The 23,180-nt window shown below is 41.0% G+C and overlaps 1 protein-coding gene across 2 annotated transcripts in view; it reads right to left on the bottom strand.

Annotated features, from left to right (window-relative positions):
* Positions 1-23,180, bottom strand: part of PRPSAP1 (phosphoribosyl pyrophosphate synthetase associated protein 1) — a 58,162-nt gene that overhangs the window by 22,756 nt on the left and 12,226 nt on the right. For both annotated transcript variants that reach the window (XM_042448499.1, XM_042448500.1), the window contains exons 2-6: positions 9,074-9,126; positions 5,064-5,130; positions 2,046-2,218; positions 1,023-1,138; positions 85-140 (exon numbers count right to left, since the gene is read on the bottom strand). In XM_042448499.1, the coding sequence (XP_042304433.1) occupies positions 85-140; positions 1,023-1,138; positions 2,046-2,218; positions 5,064-5,130; positions 9,074-9,126 (465 nt within the window). The remainder of the gene's footprint in view (positions 1-84; positions 141-1,022; positions 1,139-2,045; positions 2,219-5,063; positions 5,131-9,073; positions 9,127-23,180) is intronic.

Below are 23,180 nucleotides of genomic sequence, written 5' to 3'. Positions count from 1 at the left end.
TTATATGGCTACCTTCTGATAACATCAGTTGAATTTTGCAGATTTAGTAATATTCATTCATACCAATAATAAATGACAGTTTACCTCTTAGCAGCATCAGGACTCTTGGCTACAATTACTGCATTTCTGTAATCAGGAATCTGGAGTAAAGAGAAAAGATTATTTAAGGCACTACAGCTCTAATACTGCTTAACTTTCTATGGTATGATGTGTGTAGGGGAGGGGAAGCCAGCATTTTACATATCTGATAATCATTTTGTAACTACTAACTGTAGGCTGAGACAAAAACTGCTACCATTCCTCAAAGACTGTGAGCCACCTGTTCAGCTTCTACTGTTTATTAAATACTTCAGCATTGTTGCTAAATTTACTGCTGCAGGACATTTACATTTCTATACATCATCTATGTACTAGCTATGCCTTCTAGTTCAGGGACAAACTAAAACATGAAGTCATGAACAGGATCGATTAGGAAGACACAGATTGGTGAAGTTTAACTTGAATAGGGATCACAATGCTGGGAGAGATGGGAAGATTTGAACCTTGCCTCTCCCACCACCTTTATCAACTGCCCTCTTTCCCAAGCTATTATTTGCCCAACAAGGTAAAACAAAGGTGTCTCCCAGTGGAACAGCAGCTTTGGAGCATGGGACAATTTTAATCAGGCATGGTGGTAAGGGTTATGCTTTCCGCTTTCCTCAGCACTGTACTGCAGATCTGCATCACCCATTACCCCCAAAACTGCTACTACCACTTTAAAAAGAGCATCTGGTTTGGGTGTTACTCCTATCTGATTTAGAAGCATGCTTCAGACCTCCTGGACTAATTCATGATCCACAATGGGCAACCTTTGCCTGAGGAGGAAAGGTTACAAGCTCCCAGAGAGAACCAGGGTCTCCATGTAAATTTTGCATCCCACTCTCCGTCTCAGTTTCTTCAAGGAAGTCTTAAAAGGTGCAATGCCAAACTGTTTACTAATCAAACTGAGACAATGACTAGCAATAGACAAGATGTTACTTCACCTCTTCTTGTATATACTGAAGTAAGAAAGGTGATGCCCTCAGGTTATCAACAGGAAAACTAAAAAAGCCCTGGATTTCTTTCTGATGAAGATCCATGGTGATGATGTGAGTTAAACCTAAAAAGAACACAGATTACACTGATCAAAGAATCCAAATAAGAAGTTAGATATGAATCACACAACCGCACTCCTAAATACTAGGTTTTAAGATTCTTGTTCATATAGTGGTTAGCATTAATTACTTAGGTGTACCCGATCTCTCAAGGTTCGGGTAATCAGGACACTTTACTAATTATTTAATTAGTTCATATCCCACTTTTCTTTTAGCACAAGACTGAAGGGTGTTTACCACAACAAAATACAGCTAAAAAGACTAACACAAAAGGTTTTTTTTAAAAAAATAACTAAACAACAATTCTGTTTAAAAACACATTACATATTTGCTACATATACTTTTGCAAACCAGGTTACATGAACCTCAGTCATGGAGCATGTATCACTCACATTGGACTTTGTCACTATAAAACAACCTATCAAAACACAGAACAAGAATAGGGCTAAAGTACACTGCTTTGGGTTGATGTTTTCATACAGGATGCAAGTTGAGTGTTTTGTTGTTTGTTTTTTTAAAAGGCAGACACACTTGTACAATAGTTCATTAAGCTCCAATGACCCATCTGTGAATTCTTTTAGCTTAGTGGTTGCCTTCAAATGCTCAATTTTGAACATATGTCTCACTCTGGAATACAGGCTTAGTCAAGCATCCAAGTGTGTAGGTGAGCACACCCATCTTTGCTTCAAGGAATTCCAAGGGTAGAACACATGGTTTTCACACTTTGTTTTCTCCGTACAACAATATTATTAGGCAGAGCAGAGAGAAAGAAAGTGGCATCTCTTTCTGAAAAAGGAACACATTCCTATGGTGGGAGGAGAGATTTCCACTTGCTTCTTTATAGCCAGATTAATTATCACCTAGCACAATGGTGGGAGGTAAAATATTGCTGCATCTGATAAACCTACGTACCTGCTTTGGCCAACATGGAAGCAAGGAGTTTGCAGACTATTGAGCCTCTCTTCCTCATTTTGCTTTGTTTGCTGTAGGGGAAGTAGGGAATTACCCCAATGATATTTCGGGCGCAGGATGTCTTTAGTGCATAAGCCATGATCAACAGTTCCATCACTGCAGTGTTCACATCTCTGAAATGGTTGAAAATATGAATCAGCCATCCCTTTGCCAGGAAAGTTCAGGCAACAGCTTCCTCCCAGGCAAAAACATCAGCCCAAATATCATTAGCAGTTTCTAAAGAAAAATCCCCCTCCTCTGAATTTCCTAACTATGTTCAAGAACCCTGGGCTCCTGCCGACACTGTCAGAGATTTCCTAATTTAAATAGCAGTCAGAGCACAGATGTCTAGAAAAAAAGCTGTCCCCCAAAGGTATCTATTACGTACTAAATTTCTAAAGTCCTTAAGTGCATGTTTACTTTGCACAGGGCTCAAACATCCCAGCAATTGCTCCACATATAACTAGAGTACACTTGGGAATGAATCCTCCATTTTCTGCAATAAACACAGATCTTAAAGCAAGGTGTGTTTGGGGGGGGGGGGGGGTAGAGTTGGCAATTAGATCAATTTGGGAGATGTCATCCATAAATAAAGTTTTAAAACTAGTGTTTCTTCACTTGTTTAACATATTGCCATAGAGGAAACAGACTTTATTCCATTTTATTTTAACTGCCTCAAACATATTAAAAGTCCTGTTTAGAGAAAGAATTTCTGACTTAGAGAAGGATTTGTCATCACAAATCATGGAAATTACATACAGTAAATTTTCTCCATGCATTTGAGTCAAAGAGAACTTTTAATATCCATGGGCCCCACATACTAGCCTATGAACCTGTTCGTGTCAGAAGAAGGAATGTTCCTGCCCCAGAACTAAGAAGCACTGCTGAAAAAGCTTCCATGTTGTTATTTATTTTTTAAAAGTTTTTAAAATGTGGGGGTCGTACAAAGCTCTTCTGGAAGTTTATTCCAGTACATTGGTGCAGCTGATGAGAATGCTCTCTGGTGGGTTGCTGTTAGTCTCACCTTAGGATGTACTAATAAATTTTTTCCTGATGTTCCAAGAGTGCGGGGCAGACTATATGGGGAGAGGCGGTCCTTCAAGTAACTTGGGCCCAAGCCATATAGGGCTTTATAGGTAATAACCAACACTTTGTATTGAGCCCAGAAGCTAATAGGCAGCCAGTGTAGGGCTCAATACAGATGTTGTGAGGAATCACGGGCAGCTTCATTAAAGTGGTCAATCCAGCTATATCACTGTAAGATGGAAAGGTCTAAACAGAAACTGTCACTTGTCTACACTTGATGGGAGGCATAATGGGGAGCTCTCTGACTGGAAGCATGCTAGACAAACAACTCTGTGAACACACGTTCTGAAGCTGCAATACTTCTGTCATCTGCATGGGCTTCCATGAGATTGAGACCAGAGACTTTTTAAGATGACACCTTTAAGAGCTTTTTGGCTCTTAACAATACACCACTGATTGAATTTCTAGTTTAGCTAGGCACTCTCATTTTCTTCACTGTAAACCTCTCATTGAAAAATGAGACCTATTTATCTGGACACGGTGGCCAGTATTTTCTGGTTTGTTCTGTCTTCTATCTCCACCACACTGCACTGATGTGATGGTTTTATGCACAAGAAAGCTTTGTTCACCATCATGGAAGCAGCCAAGGATTACATAAAAACCACCCCACCTCCAAGTAATTAAGACAAAAAATGAACAATACACCATTTTCCTCTGTGGTTTAGCAGAGGTTATGGAAGGGCAAATGTTTGCCAAGACCCTGCATGTTACAGATATACCCGTTTTGAAAACTTTCACCTTCTGTTTTATGTTTTTAAACTAAAATTCATCACAAGCCACTGTGAATAATGACTTCAAGTATGTTTAAATGTTACCAAAGGAGAAAGTCTAGGTACAGCATTAAGTTAGAAAGAGGATTCAAATTAGTAAAACAAGGACATCAGGGAGGGGAGCATGAAAGTGAGAAGCAACCGTCTCCCTTTCTTACCTCATCGGTACATGTAAAGGAACTTTATCTAAATTATTTCCTCTGTTCTTACTCACATGTACTGCAATGCTATTTCTGCTAGAATCACTACAGCCTAGTAGACAGCTGGTTGCCTGCAGACCTGTATCAATTAGGCATGGCAACTAGGCAGAGATGTATGCATGGTTCATTTTTGCTTTAAGGCTATTTCTGTGCCACAACTATTAATAAGCAGGCATGCAACAAAATATTTTAGATGGAAGAGCTAGTAGCTTTTATGGACTTGCTTTGCAAGGCTGCTTTACATATCCTCACCATTTTGTTACAACTGAGTGGCTTGAAAACCACAAACCCATGCTATCCAGTAGATAACCTGTAAGAACAACATAAAGACAACTACAGAGATGATCTTCCTGAAGTACTCCATGCAGGGAATGGGAAAAACACAATCAAAATGGTATTATTTTTGAGCTACAGCTCAGATCCAGGAAGACAGAAACTCCTCTGCAGGAATGTTGTATCCAAATATCTCTAAAGAATATCAAGCAATATTTTTATTGTCAGTAGATGGAAACATTTATTCATTCTGCTATAAAGAATGTTCTAGTTGAACAAGCAACAATACTTTTTTTAAAATCCTCAGAACAGAAACAAAACATAACAAAAGAAAAAGAGTAATTATGTAAGAGTGTCTTCATGATAGCTCCACAGACTAAGAAATGTAATCTGGTTTCATTTACTGTCATTTTCAGTGCCTCATTAAACTGTCTGATTTAAAGTTCTCACTGTTGATGCAAGAGATTAACTGGCATTATTAACATCACATGTTCTCCCTGTAATGAAGGAGAAGGTAAATCAGAAAGGGAAACAGAGTAGTATTTACACTTGTAAATGCTTAGACTAAATCTACTGAACAGGAAATTGCATTTATTCAGGAATCTGGGTTTTTAATCTACACAGTTCAAGGAGAATCCATGTAAACATACCTGGGGATTGTCTGAATGATGAACACATCCTGCCCTCGGACAGATTCTTTTATTTCGACCCTTGTTTCTGCAGAGGAAGCACAGAAATTTAAACACTTTGCAATAAAGTTACATGGCTTGACTTTGCAAGACAATCTAATGCAGCATTTCTCATGAAAAACTGTAGGGTAGGAACCAGCAATGGGTCTCAGCCCATTTTTTGCTGAGGCACATTATTCTAGCCCAGTGCTTCTCAAAGTGGTTGTCTTTTTACCAGTGCCAATCTCTGAGCCACTGACTGCCAATCTTTGGTGAGTCTTCAAGAAAGAACAGCTGTATCCAATGGGCACAACTATGGTGATGCTCCCTGATAAATTGGCAAAATAATAATAAAATAATTGTGGGCCCTTACATTAGATAGCCTCAGAAGTCTTGCTGTAACCCAGCCAGAATCTCCTTGCTTGGCCACTCCACCCATTAGTTGTTCTACAGTTATTTGATTAAATAAAAAACAGCAGCATGAAGGGTGGGGTATAAATAACATAATTAATTAATTAATTAATCAATGATGTACGAGATGGTCACAGAGCATGGCTACAATTTGCAAAGTTGGAGAAAAAAGAGACAGGAAAGAAGACAGACAAAAGTCTAATCTTGTAGCAGCTGCAAGGACAACTAGTTTTATTTGATTTATGTTTTGTGAACAGCCCCTTTCTCCAGCTGTTGCAGGGGTTACACTAAATATAACTGGCTAGTCTTCAAAGTACCATAAGATTCTTGCATTAGGCTGTTTCAACAAAAATAGCTAACAGACCTACTACTCTGGACACTTCACGTGGATGACAGACTATCCGAGTGGCTGGCTGAGTATGAAGAATGGAATAAAAAGTATTTCTTGTTATAGGTGTTTATTTTGTAAACTACCTTGAGGAAGTTTTGCTTCTTCTAGTATGAAATCATAAATATAATTTTAAAATTATTACCACCATAGTTATTGTTTTAAACATATTAAGAATCTTTTAAATAAAGACAGCAAAAGGACAGATGGACTGAGAAAGAAAAGGAGTAACGTTAAGGCTGCTGCTGTACATTTTGGCTATGGCAGCAACCTACTCTACCACCTCAAAGAAACAACCCAGTACTGGGCACTGTGTCACTAGAAACTGGAGAGGTTGTATATAGATGTGTCCCTTCATGAGAAGGGAGAGAAAAAACATAACACTCAGTAGAGGTGGCTGCAGAACAGAGGTTTTTGAATGAAATTAGCCAGGGTTTTTTTTTTTTTGGTTGAATTTTTAAAGTATTATAGCTGTCCATAATGACATCACCCTTAGAAATAAAGAGGAAAGGTTTAAAAGACAGAAGTTGTTGTAAGGAGGAAGTGAATGTTCAAATAGCAAAAGGTAGACGAGATGAAAGAATTGGGCAGGATAGGGACAAGATACAGATTATGTGTGAAATACAAAGGAAAGAAGATATGATAAGAGAAAGGTATACCTTTAGAAAGAAGGAAGACATGTAACATTTAAAAATTCACTTAGAATTCAGCAGAAATGGAGAGAGTATGCCATATTTCCAAGCCAATGTCTATTCTTAGCTTGATAAAAATGAAACTCTGCAATCCCCTCCTACAAGAGGAATTAGAGGAATTAGATATCAATAAGCAACTGCCATCTGATTATGCCAAGCTGTGTGACTTGTGTACTTGACTCTACTCAGCATTATCATTCTGTGAGCTGTAGGAGCCTTAGGCCCTCAACAGATGGACCTTTGTGGTGCCCTCGTTACGTGTGAGGGTTGCCTGGTGGGCAGAGCGCCCACACGCCCGGCAACCCTCGCATGTAACGAGGGCGTCACAGCTGCGCAGCACCACCCACACGGCGTGCACAGCTATGACGTCACAGCTGCGCAGCGTTAAAACAGTGCTGCGCAGCTGCGACACCATCGGGGCGTCTTTGTAGGTTTGCTGCGGCGCAGCAGCGCAGCAAAAAGGAGCCGCTTTTTACTGCTCCTTTTTTGCTGTGCAGCAGCATTACACAATCTGATTGCTGCAATGCTGCTGTGCAGCAAAGAGAGGCACCTCCCTGGCGCCTCTTTCTGGAAGTCTGTACCCCGCCTTAGTTATCTTACCAAGTAGGCAGAAAATTTAAGACTCTCTGGCCTAATGGTATGTTCACATCCAACAAGAAATACTGTTCTGTGGAATAAAGGAAGCTTAAAAAAACCTTTCTAAGCACTTACGAGGACTGAAAAAGCATCCCTGAGAAACTGTGTTTTGTTTTTAATTCTGCACTGATAAGGCCCTCTGATAAAGTTTGCAGCTTAAAAGTTGGTGTGGAGGAAGAGGGATAGAAAAGGAAGTCATAGGTTTCATATCATAGGTGGGATAAGTATGAGCGCAAGAACATATGCTTTAGGTATTGTGAGTCCAAGTAGCTGATGCCTTACAGAAGGGCATGCTGCCATCCAACGCAAGTGATTCTTACCACACTGTATCTCACCTGCACTCCAAGCTCTTCCTACCTACGCTGTCTAAGCTCTGCCTTTGAATGCCCCCTTTCAACAGCAATGATAACTAAGCAAATTCTCCACATTGAAAGGGATAATGTCTTTGAATATCAGAGGCTGGGGGGAAACATCAAAAGAGCATTTTTGCCCTAATGCTAATGCTGTGCACATAGGGTTCTCAGAGACACATGACTAGCTAGTACTGAAAACAGACTGATGAACAAAATCAGTGGCGGGCAGCTTGAGTTGGTCTGGGTGCCTATTTTCACTTCCTGGGATAATCTGAAGGCCACATAGATCTGGGTTCAAAACCTCACTCAGGCCCGAAATGTATGAGGCAAATAAAGTGGCCTCTGGTCACTTTGGGGGCATGACATTTACATGATAAACGCCCCCAAAGCAACCAGGAGCCATGCCGAGGCCACACTCTAGTCCAAAGGACTGGATTAAAAAGGAATCGATTTGAATCAACTCCTGGCTGGTGTGGCTTGAGACTGCTGGCAGTGGCCCACTCTGGAAATGGGCCATGCAATCATCACAGTCCCAGCCCAATCACAGCCAGAGGCCACTCTTTAACAGCCATCTGCTTCACCCCTCAAGCATTAAGTTCACTGGCTGATCTTGGGCCAATCAGAATTTCTCAGACCCACATATGTTATGGAGTTGCACAAGGATAAAGGGTGGGGAAAGAACTCAATGTATGTCATCTAGAGTTCCTTGGAGGAATGGTGGGATATGACTGTAATAAACAGAGAAAATCCATAGCCTTAAAAAGAGCCAGTTGATTGGACAAGGATAAAACAGGAAGAGAAGTCTTTTACCATATAGAACAGAGAATAGTTTAGTCAATGGCTCATTCAGCCATTGATTCACAAGTCTTAGCAAATTTGTTTTAGTGGAAAATTAAGTGCAATGAAAGCCGTTAGAAATAATGACTGTCGGGGTGGGGGGGGTCAGAGGGCTCAAGAACTGAAGCCACCTCAAGACTTCAGAATCTTATTTACTTCTTCGTAGGAACCAGCACAGCATAGTGGTCTGAGTGTAGGACTATAACTCTGGAGACCAGGGTTCGAATTCCTGCTTGGTCACTGAAACCCACTGGGTGATTTTAGGCAAGTCACATGCTCTCAGCCTCAGGGGAAGGCAATGGCAAACCTCCTCTAAACAAATTTTGCCAGGAAAACCCCATGATAGGTTGTCATTAAGTCAAAAACTACTTGAAGGTACACAACACACACACAAAACATATTTTGCAGATACTGCTCATAGAAACTAGGTGATATGGTCAATTTTTAATTTTTGCAAGTTTCTAAATGCAACATCACTTTCCCACAATCACATCACTTTTGAATGTGAATGTAACTTTATACTGACTTTTATCTTATTGCCCTGTATGTTGTTTTACTAATTTGGTGTTTTAATTATGTTTTGGGTTTTGTATTGTAAATCTCTCTGAAAGCATTTGAAGTGCCTATACACACTATCAAATAAAAAGAAAATAAAAGTAAAAAATCTTGCCTTACCTCCATTAGTTTCCTGATACACCACAGATTTTCCAAGTTCAGCCCCAAGACGCCTTAAGAGAGAAAGAGAAAGAGCAAGGAGATATTCACTAGTAGCTTAGTAGCAGGCACTGTACATCACACATGTACACATGTGTACACCAAACATGAACACCTAGAATACTAAATATCAGCTCTATACTTACCTTAATTCAGAACTTAAGAAGCTGTGTAGTTTTGTGCTAAAGGCTCATCAAATTCAGCATTCTTTTCTCTTTTTTGAGGTTAATTTTTATTACTTTTTAACATGAACACTCTAATTTACAATCAAACTAACATGCAATAAAAGATAAAGAAATGGTAGGAAAAAGCAGAAGAAAAACATAAAATAAAAAAGACACACAATACAGTTGGCCCTCCATTTTCACAGGGGATTTATCCCCCCCCCCCCCCCGTGAAAATGGAGGCTCATGATTATTCAAGTCTCACAGCCATTGCAAATAGTGGAGGTCGTCCCTCTGAATTAGGAGGGGCACCTGTATATAACAGGGCTCAGACCCACTAATTGTGACTGCAATGAAAAGAAAAAAGGGAAAAAAATTCTGTCATTACAGATCCAATTAAATAATCCTGCTAAAATTACTACTAATAATAGGCATGTGTTATTATTGTTAGATTTCTTTGTCAATAAATCCATAAATGGTTTCCAATCTTTCAAAAAGCCTTCAACTGGCTTATCCTTTAGAACCCACATTAATTTGGCAATTTGGACCAACTCAGCAACAATCTATTCTTCCATTGTTGGTACTTAAGTCCATTTCGAAGCTTGAACAAACAATATTCTTGTTGCTCTTCATATATTGAACATATTTACTCTCCAGTAAATATTTATCCATACTTACTATCCAGTGCTTTATCCATGGGGTGAAACAGAGAGCCAGGAAGAAGCAGCTTCTGGCTGCTCCAGCCACAATTGGGCCGGAACCATGGCAATCACATGGCCTGCTCTCAAAGTGGGCCACTGTGGCAGGCCTCAAGCCACACAGCCAGGAGTCAGTTTAAATAGACTCCTTTTTGTTCCGTTCCTCACGGCATCAGAGTAGCTTCAGTCCACATTCGGGTGTGCATTATTTAAATACCACTCCCTCAAAGCAGCTAGAAGCTGCTTCGTTTGGCCCATGTGTTTCAGGCCCATAATGCCTAACAGAAAAATTTCTGGTAAAATTACAATATGTATCTTTAGAATTTTTTTTGGATTAACATATAAATTTTAGATCAATAACATTTTTCCTTCTTTCAATTCCCCCACATATGAAACAACAGCCCTCCATATATTCCCAACATTTATTTGAAACATTCTAGGTGCAGTTGTGATCTTAAGATAAAGCTTTAAAAAGACCTTAGGCACGGTTGAAGTATTAGCATCAATGCTTGTGTGTAGCTCTATAGTTTCTTTCCTTTCAGCAGGAACACTGATGTATATCTCTATGGTCATTTGGTCAGTGTGCTTGTGAAGAGGTCACTTCCCATACCCCTTCCTTTCTGGGGATCAATAAAGTTTATGCCCTTTGTTCTCCCTCTTCCTCTCTCTGCTCTCACCAAGCATGGACACAGAAACCAAGCTGTGCTATTAAAGATGTTTTTCTTCTTACTTACACACATGAGAGTCAACTCCAGGGACTCTTCTACCAAGTATAGTTTTCTCTACTGATTAGTTATTTTTTGTAGAACCGTGATGTAGCAATAAAACAAGTTTCTTTTTATCTACCAATGTATCCTGTTTATTTACCAGAAGCTGAGATCTAGATGTTTACCAAATACCTGTGGAGTACATGCTTATTGTTGATGCAGCTGCTGCTGCTGCTAAACTTCTTAACTAATAACCAAGCCATAATAATTCTAACAGCACAAGTTATTTAGAGAACTACCTAGGGCACAGAGCAATGGATGCAAACTGCAGGAAAAGAGATTCCACCTCAACATAAGGAAGGACTTCCTGAGAATAAATGCTGTTCAATAGTAGAAAACACTCCCTTGGAGAGTGAACAGAGGCTGGATGGCCATCTATCAGGGGTCCTTTGATTATGTATTCTTGCCTGGCAGGAGGTTGGATTTTGATGGCAAGTCTCTTCCAACTCCGATTCTATGGCTCTATAGCCTACACCTCTTTTTGGACCTACAATGTGTACAGATCAAAACTGGAAGCTCTATTTAATGGCCCACCATTAAAGTTGAGCGCCGTAAGGATCATACTTTCCTGTATTTCACATATGAAAAGTGGGCCATATGTGGCTGAGCAACACCTGACTTTGGTCAAGATGGCAAAAGTTATTGACAAGGAAGAATTCAGAAGCTAGGAGAGACTAAAGCAGTTGACTGGGAAGGGTACATCTGTCCCCCTATCTCCTCACCCTCCCCACTGTGTTAACTGAGTGCAAAATTACTTCTGCATTACTCACTCAGTTTGTAGCAATGGAAATTAGATGAGGACAATGGAAAAAAGCGGGAGGAGAAAGAAACTGGGACATTTTAAAAGCAGTTGAAAAAGTGGGATGACTAAGCATTGATCATGACTACCTCTGCCAAATCAGGACAGTTGTGGGGTAGAAGAGATTGGACCTTATTATTGGTGGCCCCTGCTCTGAAAAAGTCCCCCTTAAGATATCTATATCTAGCTAATTCTATTTCTAATTAAGGTTTTAAAATTCGTTTGATTTCTTTAGCTTTAAGTGAACCTTTTTATTATACATCCTGCTTTTCTACTGGTTTATTCTAAATCTGTTTTCAAAGTAATTTATGATTTAAGAATTTGTAGGCCATCCCAGGAGGTCTGTTGTCTTGAAAGGCAGCTAAGAAATGCATTAAATAAAAGTGATAAAATAAGTTCTGTTCTGATTTTACAGCTAATTTTTAAAAATAGAATCTTGAGCCACTTCATAACAACCATAGTTCAATTCCCACCACAGCATTCCATTTCTGATGCCAGAATTACATTAAACGAAACTCTGCTATTAATTAAAGTCAACCCTAAGCAAATATTTATGCATTATTTACAAGATACAACATCACATGTAATAACTTCACAAGCTCTTTCACAACAAAAAACTAAGTAATGACATGTTAAGGCATTACGATCAACAGATTTGTTCAAACACACCTTTTGTGATGAAACTGCTTTATTAAAATTTATTAAAATATTTATATCCCACATTATAGCTGAAGACCTCATGGCGATTTACAATAAAATACATTCAAAACAATAAACAACAATTTTAAAAGACTACAATATATTGAATAATTTATCAATAAAAACCGGATAATTTAAAACAATTTACAATAATGCAATTGTATGTAGCACATGCACAGCCTGGGTAAAATCATTTAGGCCCAAAGGCTTTAATAAAAAGTCAAGTTTTCATGTGATGCTGAAATGATACCAACATTGGTGTCAACCAGGCTTCCAAGCAGGGATGGTTATTCCACAATGGGGTGCCACCACAGAAAAGGGCTTTTTCCTACATCTTCCCACAAGTATTTCCCCTACCAGTGGGATACAAAGGAGCATGCCTCCAACAGGCCTCTATTCATGGGCAGGCATATATAGAAAGAGATACCTCCTCAAGTATTGGGAGTCCCAATTAGGGCTTTAAATGTTATCACCAGCACCTTCAATTCAGTATATTAAATTCAGAAGTGTATTGGCAGATAGAGCAATTCCTTCAGAACTGGTGTTATTTGGTTTCTGAAAAGAGTGCCAGTCAACAATCTTGCTCCTGCATTTTGTACTGTCTGAAGTTTCCAAGTCATCTTCATTGTTTTGATTTAGACAGGTATATCACACTTTAGAAAGTTACACATTTATCAGTTCTGTTTTTCAGTCTTCTATAGTTTGTATGGGATATGTTCACCTTAAACATTTCAGAGAAAATTGATGTATTTGTGTGTTTTGGATAAATCCTTTGTTTATATTTTAGCTGACCAGGAACAAGATAAAGCAACAAATGAATTAGATAAAATCCAGAACTTTTCCAAGCAGTGCATTTCAAAAGCATGATTACTCTAACAATGCAGCGTTTTGCTTAATAATCACTGAACTTTGTACAAAAATACACTTAGCACTTTATTGAAGAAGCATAAATGCATTCACCCACACAAAGAGGCTCTACAGATCAGCGTTACACGCCAACGTGACGGCGGCATGGGGACGTGGCGCATAGCAGCATGTGACAACAAGATCAAACAAGACAGGGTTCCCTTTCATCCCTGGTTGCGATCCTAAATGCCCTTCATGTCTGCTCATTTTGGGGTACTCCAGATCTTGTCAGGGTGTTGTGAAGTAAATCAAATTAGCGTCTTAACTTTTGGATATCAAAGCCAACCACCACTTCAGGAACCCTTTTGGTCCTTCCGAATGGCTATCCAGTCTTTTCCCCATGAAATCACCTTGGTCTGGGGCTATTTTTAAAATATAAATATGATCAGGAAAACCTGGCTTCTCTGCTGCAGTCAAGCCCCACCCTGCTTTGTCCAGTGGCTGTTGCCCTCAGACTCTGCTCTGAATCGCTCCTGCTTTCCACGGACTATTATTCAAGACAGGTAGAATTTACCTCTCAACCCAACCCTAAACTGTTTCCTTTCACTTTTTCTATTTTGATTAGGTGTGTATGCTAGGTGTTAGAATAAGTCAATTTCATATTCTTCCCAAATAAAAGTTAATTAGTTTACTCATGCCTGGAGTCTTCATCTATGAATACTGGTAGAGTTGGTGCTTTCTATTCAGACATTACCCCCTCCCAATAACAAGCCAAGCTAAATTTCCCCAACTTATTGAAGACAGACTACTACTAGTGGTGGAGTCTCTCACAGCCTTACATCTTTGTGGGTAATAACATAGGTATCGAGTTGTCTTTCCTAATATACAATCAGCCCTCCATATCCACATATTCTTTCTCCATGAATTCAACCATCCATGCCTATACACCAAAAAACAGATCTTGATTTTGCCATTTAGCTATGCCATATCTAATGGAACTTGAGTATCCACAGATTCTGGTATCTGTGGAGGGTCCTAGAAACAAATCCCAGTGGATGCCAAGGGGCCACTGTACAAAAAGTGTCCATAGAATCATAGAGTTGGAAGAGACCACAAGGGCCATCCAGTCCAACCCCCTGCCATGCAGGAACTCTCAGTCAAAGCATCCCCAACAGAAGGCCATCCAGACTCTTGTTTAAAGACCTCCAAGGAGGGAGACTCCACTACACTCCGAGGAAAGAGTGTGTTCCACTGTCGGACAGCCCTTACTGTCAGGAAGTTCCTCCTAATGTTGAGGTGGAATCTCTTTTCCTGTACCTTGGATCCATTGCATCCGGGTCCTAGTTTCTGGAGCAGCAAAAAACAAGCTTGTTCCCTCCTCAATATGACACTCCTTCAAGTATTTAAACAGGGCTATTATCACCTCTTAACCTTCTTTTCTCTAGGCTAAACATACCCAGCTCCCTAAGGCGTTCATCATAGGGTATGGTTTCCAGACCCTTCACCATTTTAGTCACCCTCCTTTGGATACACTCCAGTTTCTCAGTGTCCCTTTTGAATTGTGGTGCCCAGAACTGGACAAAATACTCCAGGTGGGGCCTGACCAGAGCAGAATACAGTGGCACTATTACTTCTCTTGATCTAGACACTATGCTTTTATTGACGCAGCCTAAAATTGCATTGGCCTTTTTAGCTGCCGCACACACATGTTCACTCATGTTCAACTTGTGGTCTACTTGGACTCCTAGCTCCATTTCACATGTAGTCTCGTTCAGCCAGGTGTCCCCCATCCTATATCTGTGCATTTCAATCTTCTGCCCTAAGTGCAGTATCTTACATTTCTCCCTGTTGAAGTTCATTTTGTTAGCTGTGGCCCAGCTTTCTAGTCTATTCAGGTCATTTTGAATTTTGATCCTGTCCTCTGGGGTATTAGCTACTCCCCCTAATTTGGTGTCATCTGCAAATTTGATAAATATGCTCCCAATTCTGTCATTCAAGTCATTGATAAAGATGTTGAATAGCACTGGGCCTAGGACAGAGCCCTGTGGGACCCCAGTGGTCACTTCTCTCCAGGATGAAAATGAGAACCAGGAAAGAGATCCTCTTTAATTTGCACATCTTCATACCATCACCAAGAAATCAGCCTTGTGCAACAATCTAAAATAGTCAAAAAAAATTGAATGGATTGTTGTTACTAAATGTGGTTTAAGAGCTCTGTACAAAGTGAAACCCAAATACTGCAGAGTTCCTATCATGTGTAATACAATGTTTCCTTGATACTTCTGAATTCAGATCCTCCTGACAAAAATGAGAAGATCACAGGTGGTGGGGACAGTGACACAGAATGATGTCCCAATCCCCTCTATACTTAAGTTCTGCAACACCTGAGTAGGGCTTGTGTGTGGTATATCAATAAATCATGACTTGGAAAGGGTGTATGCTTTGCCATTGCCAACCACCCACCTGACTATTTAAGATATAGTGAAAAGTTTCTTTAACAGGCAATTTGGAACTACTTGTTTGATCTCAAAAATCTCTCTTTCTCTCTAATCCTCATTAAAATCAGTATAAGGGGACCTTATCAGCAGTGCTTCTATTGTTTTGCTCTCTCTCTATGAAAAGATCCATACTCAAGTTGCTTTAGCTGTCAATATATGTCTGCTAAGACAATCTTATCCAAGAACTTCCCAGAAATGTGTAATGTGTCTTATGAGAGAAGTTCATGTGCAAAATGATTTCCCTCCCAAATGGATTCTGACATTAGGAAATGCCACCATTTAAGAAAAGATATAAATTAAGTGTGCCTATAACAAAGCAACTGCCAATGAATAACAGGTGCTGTAGGCTATATTTCAGAGGAAGGAGCTAGCAAAACCACCTGTGAGAGTTCGTTGCCTGAGGAAACCCTGTGAAATTCATGAGATAGACATAAATCGACATACAACCTGAAGGCACATACACATTGCACAGACCCAATGAATGAAAAGCTTGTGGAGGCTTCTGAAATAATAGAACTTTTTTATGTTAGCAGATTGTTCTTGCAGAAATGATACATTCAACATTATCTTGTGTAAAAACATTTGTTTATATGCACTGCCACCTCCATCTACCAGTGGAATGGAAATTACTGTACATTCTGCTCACACCTCATTTGCTCTGCTGATCTACCATGCAATGGTAACATATGACACCCTAGTATCCACAGTGTGGGATACAAGTATAATAAATACCCAACTGTGGTATACAGTTGTAAGAAAAATAATCAAATATTATAATAAATAAATATATACAGAGAAGATTTGCATTTTAAGAATTTATGCTCATGAAACAGGGGTCACAGCAGTCATCTATGAAAAAAGATTAAATCTTCAGCTAGGTCAATACAACACAGAGTTCTATTTGAAACTGGATCTGCTTCATTCACTTGAGCCAGCACAGTCTCAACATACAATAATGAACTCTTCTGAATAAAAAGGCCAGCTTATAATGGCATCAACAAAGAGCTTTAGAAAGCTGATACAATGATTGAATCACAACAATTTAACATGTAACCTTTTTTTGGGACACTTAAGTCACATGGAGACAAGCACAGGCTGATTTTCAGCACAACAGTACTCTGGTTTGGTGAGGGCAAGTGGTGGAGTGAAGTTTATTTCGGATTTGTTACAACTCATAATTCATCCCTGCACCACACTAGTTTACTGAATCAAACAACATGATGTGCCCAAACTAGTCTTACGGGGTGTTCTCACTTAAGATTTGAAACGATTTAAAATACAACGTTTTTAATAAAACCGATTCAAAATAACCCTGGTCTTATCCCGCGTTCCGAATCGCTTTTATTCTTCGTTCCTATCTGGTTTTTTAAATCGAAGTTTTTACCTGCAAGCGTTCCTACTTGGCATGAAATCAGTGTTTAAATAAATCGATTTTTCTCCTCCATACCTTATTTGGAGCTGTCAATCAATAGTACATCAGAATGACATAACGTTAATCCGGAATATTTGGAAGCGATTTAACTTTTGGCATCGTTTCCATTTCATTGACAGTTTGTGAATCGATGTATTTTTGGCGGGTTTCCCCCCCCAAATGGACCAATGAAGGCGCTTAATCGCTCAAACGTCCTCTTCTGCGTCTCCCCATATTAACTGCCTTAACTCAGTGCTAGGGAATCCTGGGAATGGTAGTTTATTATGGCACCAGCACTCTCTGGCAGAGGAGGATAAATGTCTCACAAACACAACAGTTCCCATAATTCCTTAGTACTGAGCCAGGGCAGGTTAAGGGGTCTCAAACTGTATTATTTCTACAGTGGGTTTGGAACTACAGATGAGTTTTTTTCATAAATTAAAAAAGTTGTTACTTTATAATTACCTTATATATATATATATACACACACACACTCATATGCATATATATATAAATATATATACACACACATGTGTGTGCAAACACACACACACAAATATATATGTGTATATATACCTATATGTTTGTGTGTGTATGCATTTATGCATGTGTGTCTGAGAGTATTCATATATAATCGTTTGTCTGTCTGTCTGTCTGTCTGTAGTGTGTGTGTGTGTGTGTGTGTTTGCCAAATCGGATAAAGGAGGAGAAGGCAGTGGGTTTCAGTGGGTAGAGACTCTGCATCCAAAGCCCAGGGTTGGAAAATGGGATCAAGGAGGAGAAGGCAGTCAGTTTAAGTGGGATAGAGACACAAGACAGAAAAGGGGAAAAGAGAACAATCCCAGCGGCAAGAGGCTGCAGACCTAAGAGAGAGGAGAGAGTGAAAGCCAAATAAAGCAAGAGCAAGAGACGTCCCAAGACAGCCAGGGAGAATCCCTTCAGAGAGCCCAGAGATCAATGGGAGAGGCTTCTGGCAAAGCAAATTTGGGGAGCCCAAGCTGTTTCCAGAGAAACTATGGGGATGGGTTTTGCAGAACAGCATCCCCTCTTCATGTCTCCCAAGACAGCCAGGGAGAATCCCTTCAGAGAGCCCAGAGATCAATGAAGGAGGCTGCTGGAAAAGCAGGGAGGGAGCACTCTTCCCAAAGATTCTCTTTCCAGGGTTGGAGGAGAAGGCAGTTTCCATTTGAGAAAGGGAGGGAGAAAGGTTCTATCCCCCCCCATTGATCAGAGCCCTTCCCTGCCTGGACGAGATCAGATGCCTCCTCGCGAGGAGCCTTCCCTTCCCTGCCTGGGCGAGATCAGATGCCTCCTCGCGAGGAGCCTTCCCTTCCCTGCCTGGGCGAGATCAGTGCCCAAGCGGGCAGGGAATGCCTCTTCGAGAGGAGGCTTCCCTTCCTGCCTCTCCTTCGTTAGAAATGGGCTCTCCCCACACAGAGGGGAGGTTGCAATCCACCGGGGGAAGCCTTGTAGTCCTTTGGCAGATGCAGGCGCTTGAGCAGCCGGGATTTCAGGCGCTTAAAGCGCTGAAGAGATTAAGCGCCTGTAAACCATTAAAATAAAAAATAAAAATAATCCTTATCTCTTATTGAAAGACCACAGCGGACAAAGGGGTGAGGGAAGCAAAAATGGCGACAGCCACGACGGATGGGGACAGAAAGGGCAACTCCCCCAAGGCCAGCCCCATCGCACTCTGCTCCTCCCATCCAGCTAACCCGATTTCAAAGGCTGTCGTTCCTATTTAAATGCTCCGGTTCCTATCCCGATTCAAGGGAAAAACGTAGGTCCGACCCTAGTACTTTATTAACACGCGTTAAATGACGAAAACACGATTCAAAATTTTAAACCGCTCCACGATTCGATTTGTAGTGGGGACGATTGCGGGTTGCTCTAGAACAGTTCTAGATTTAAATCGGTTCCTAGTAGGAACGCCACTCCTAGGATTCGATTCAGAACGCGGGGTTTCACCTAGTGAGAACACCCCCTAAAAGGGATGAAAGTATCAACTTTTTCTGCTTGCTTATCAGAGATGTTGCTACTATCCTGTTACTGTATTCCTTGGATAGATAAATTAAACTCAGTTTTATGACATGCTCTAAAGATGCATGGTATGCCCCAAAGGCATATTCTATCTAATATTCAAATCTGAATTACATAAATTAGCAAATTAAAACATGTGCCATGCATTTCATACCAAGTGAAGACTCACATCTCTTGCTTTGAAAGCCAATACTAAACAAGAATGAGTATGTGTGCAGAGTTCAGGATAATATATTTGGCTCTATAGCCCTTTGACATCTGGGTCCTTCGCTTAGTTACTATTAATTGCACTTAGGGATGCCATATCCCGCCTGGGGGTGTGAAATTCCCATTTTTTTTGCCCCCTGGGACTGTCCTGTCCCTTTTTCCCCCTCCCTCGGGTTTGCCCCGGGTTGAGTTGGTCCCTGCCACTGCCGTTGTGGCTATCGCCACAGCAGCAGCAGTTACAGCTGCTCTGCAGCTATTGCTGCCGACTGCTAGTCTGCCACCAACGTGGCCACTCTTGCAGCCGCTCCTGCTGCAGCCTTTGCAGCCCTCCGGTGCTTCCATTTTGCACCCTGGGCTGCCCTGCGCGTTCTTGTATGGGCACGTGCAGGGCTGAGCAGGGGCTCCTGTTCTTCAGGCTGGCTGGCCAATAACTGGGCAGCCCGCCCCTGCTGCAGGAGCCTGTGAAAGCTAGCAGGGGCGGGGCTGTTCCAGCTCCACTCTCCCATTGGCCAGCCAGCCTCAAGAGGAGGAGCTTCTTTTTCCTCCCCACACGGGCCCAAGGCTGAGCAGCATGGAGAGGGCTTTACCGGCAAAGTGCTTCCTCTTCTTTTTTCGCCCCCTCTCTCTTGTTCTATCTTTTCCTCCTCCTCTTTGTTTTTTCCCCTCTTTCTCTTGTTCTTTCTCTTCCTCCTCCTCCTATTCTTTTTCTTCTCCCCTTCCTCTTTTTATCTTTTTCCTATTCTTCTTCTTTCTCCTCCTTTCCTTCTTTCTCCTTCCTTTCTTTTTTCTCCTCCTCCCCCCTTCCGCCTCTGCTGCTGTTGTTGTTGTGTGCCCAACTCCCTCCTTGGCCAGGCCTGCATTTCCCAACAAGAGGGAAGCCAGGACTTGTGGGGGCCATGGGTGGGGTCTGAGGGGGAGGCACCAGGCAAAAGGGAGCCCAGGAGGGAGGGAGGGAGGGATGGGAGTGGCTCCATCACACTGCATCCACACTGGAGAAATAACCCAGTTTGGCTGGCAATGCTTTAACTCTTTTCTGGCTCAAGGCTGTGGAATTCTGGGAGCTGGTGTGCTGTGGGGACCAGAACCCAAGCCCTGACTCTTTTATAGCTCAAGGCTGTGGAATTCTGGGAGCTGCAGTGTGTTGTGGGGACCAGAACTCAAGGCCTTCATCACTTTTAACAATGATAGTGATGATGATGAAGATGGTGATATTGATATCAGCCGGCTTCTAAGGCCTGCACTCACTGTTTCTGAAGCCGAGATAGTGTGACTTTCCAAAGTGACTTTTCTGTGTGTTTTTGGTGCTTTGAATGCTAACAAGTCTCCCTTGTTTTAACCATGATAGTGATGATGGTGGTGATATTGATATCAGCAAGCCTCTGAGGCATGGCCAATGTAATTTGCTCTGATTTTTACAAACTCATGCGCAGTGAAGAAAAACCAAAGTCCCTTGACCAAGTACACACTTCTGAGAAATACAGTTGGTGCAAGAAACCTGAAACGGCAAATCCACTTCTTGTTAAACCACCTTGACATGTTCAATATGCATAGCCATGTTAAACCATGCCAAGTGTTAAACCCAAGGGGTTTGGTTATTCAATAAGCCTCTGAAATATGCAAGAGGCAATGTTAAATAAAGCCATGTTCAATGTCCAAATGTGTGTTGTGTGTGTTTTGGAATGGAGGGGGGTGGTTTGGGCAGAAAGGGAAGTACATTTCTGCCATCTTTCTAGGAATAATGCCAAACTGTCCTCCATTTTGATCATGCCTAAGAAACATGCGTTTATATTAACATTTTTTAAAAAATCATCATATTTTTTCGCATGTCCTCCATTTTTTTTTAAAAAATGTGTCCTACATTTGTCCCGGTTTGGAGGTCCTGACTTATGGCAACCTTAATTGCACTTCATCCCTAGAGTATGTATCCTGTCACACAAAGAATGAACAGAGAGGTTATCAACAAAACTGATCCTGAGAGGTCCAAACCCTTCTAGCTGGTTAGCATAAGGGTTATGGTTGTCCCAATTAGCTGGGTTGTATATGATTATTGCTCAAAATTGGGCTTAAATATTTTACCTCCAGCTATGCACAGCACATCAGTATTTACAGAAGCAAGCTTTATAAAATTACTTGTGAAGAAATGTATATATCTGTTTAAAAATGTGCCTTCAAGTCTAGAATGATGTCAGCTGCATCCACAACATGCAACTCATTAACTGGAAATGAAATACTTTAGAATTAAGCCCCCAAGAGACCTGATGGGCACACTAGCCATTTGCAAGTGCTTTCCCAGCTACTAAGGCCCTTCCTCCATCCCAACTGCTACTTTCCTGGCCTCAGCGAGAGAGAAGAAGAGGCAGTATCTGTTGGACTTAATCCCCTCCCACACTGCCATCTCCTTTTCCTTTTGTGTCATGTCTTAATCATACTATAAGACTGAGGGCAGGATACTGTTTTGTTGTTCTTTTACTTGTAAAGAGTCATGTACAGTGATGGTGCTGTGTAAATAAATGATGATGATGATCTCCAAGAAGGAAGAAGCCTATATGAGTGTGCTCAGAAAGGTGCAAGAGCATATCTATGTGTGTTTGCCCATGACTATTTTCTTTTTAAAAGCTCATCTAACATACCTGGGGTGAATACATTCTCTGTGTATAGCCTTGGGTCTCTCAGCATTGAGGGCTCCCAACGCCCACACTTCAGTAACATTTTAAGACAGTAAAACATAAAGGTAGGTTGAGCCAGTATTATTCCACTCAAAAGCAAATATGAAGAAGCTATTATTATGGACAATATCTAAAAAGATAGGTAAACAGCAGAGAAGTCAGGCCACTCATTAAAAGGTTTTCAAAACTATACCTAAAAAGCACTCTCTCTCTCTCTCTCTCTCTCTGTGTGTGTGTGTGTGTTGTGGGCCTTCAAGTTGTGTCCGAATTACAGAGACCCTAGGTGAATTTATCATGGGGTTTTCTTGGCAAGGTTTGTTCAGGAGGTTTGCCACTGCCTTCTTCTGAGGATGAGAGAGTGTGACTTGCCCAAGGCCACCCAATGGGTTTCATGGCTAAGCAGGAATTGGAATCCTGATCTCCAGAATGAGCATAACATAGTGGTTTGAGTGTTGGACTATGACTCTAGAGACCAGGGTTCAATTCTCAGCTTGGCCATGAAACCCACTGAGTGACACTGGGCAATTCACATGCTCTCAGCCTCAGGGACAATGGCAGACCTCCTGTGAACAAATGTTGCCAAGAAAACTCTATTATAGGTTCATCTTTGAGTCAATGTAAGTCAGAAATGACTTGAGGGCATACAACAAACTCTAGAGCCATAGTCCAACACACAAACCACTAAGCTCTATACTAGTGTAACTACCCTCAGCTGGTATCAAAACTGATATTCAGCTGAGACAGACAGTGCCATATTTTCTGAACAAAGAATCCCTTGATGGAGCAGGTCTGACATTCAGCAAGAGTCCCCAATCAGATGGGCAATACTTCCTTTGATGCCAGAACTGATTTACTTTGTTAACAGTGGGTGCAAAGAGTAATTCAGGTTTGACTGCAATGCTATATTATTTTGAGAACAAGACACACTGGTATCAGTCAGACCTACTTCTTTACAGGGGTAGGTGTTATATGAAAAGAGAAAATGAAGGAAAGCTGAGAAACTGTGTGCTCCACAATCCTGTAATGCCGTAAACTCTATCATCCATTGGCTCTGCCTCTGCTCCCACTACCAGCCTGTGCCCTTCTCAAAAGTCTCTCTTTTTGCTATCTCCCACATACAGAAATTTACCCAACAAGAAAAGAGTTCCTCTTATCCATTATATAGGATTAAGAAACATAGGGAGGGTTGCACTATCTATCACATTCCATATAAGATTAGGGACTTAGTTTTGTAAAGCTGACTACTTCCAAAGATATGAGTCTTGAATTTCTC

This window comes from Sceloporus undulatus, chromosome 2 (assembly GCF_019175285.1).
Source record: "Sceloporus undulatus isolate JIND9_A2432 ecotype Alabama chromosome 2, SceUnd_v1.1, whole genome shotgun sequence".
Taxonomy (NCBI): Eukaryota; Metazoa; Chordata; class Lepidosauria; order Squamata; family Phrynosomatidae; genus Sceloporus; species Sceloporus undulatus.
This window is presented reverse-complemented; position numbering and strand designations above follow the sequence as displayed.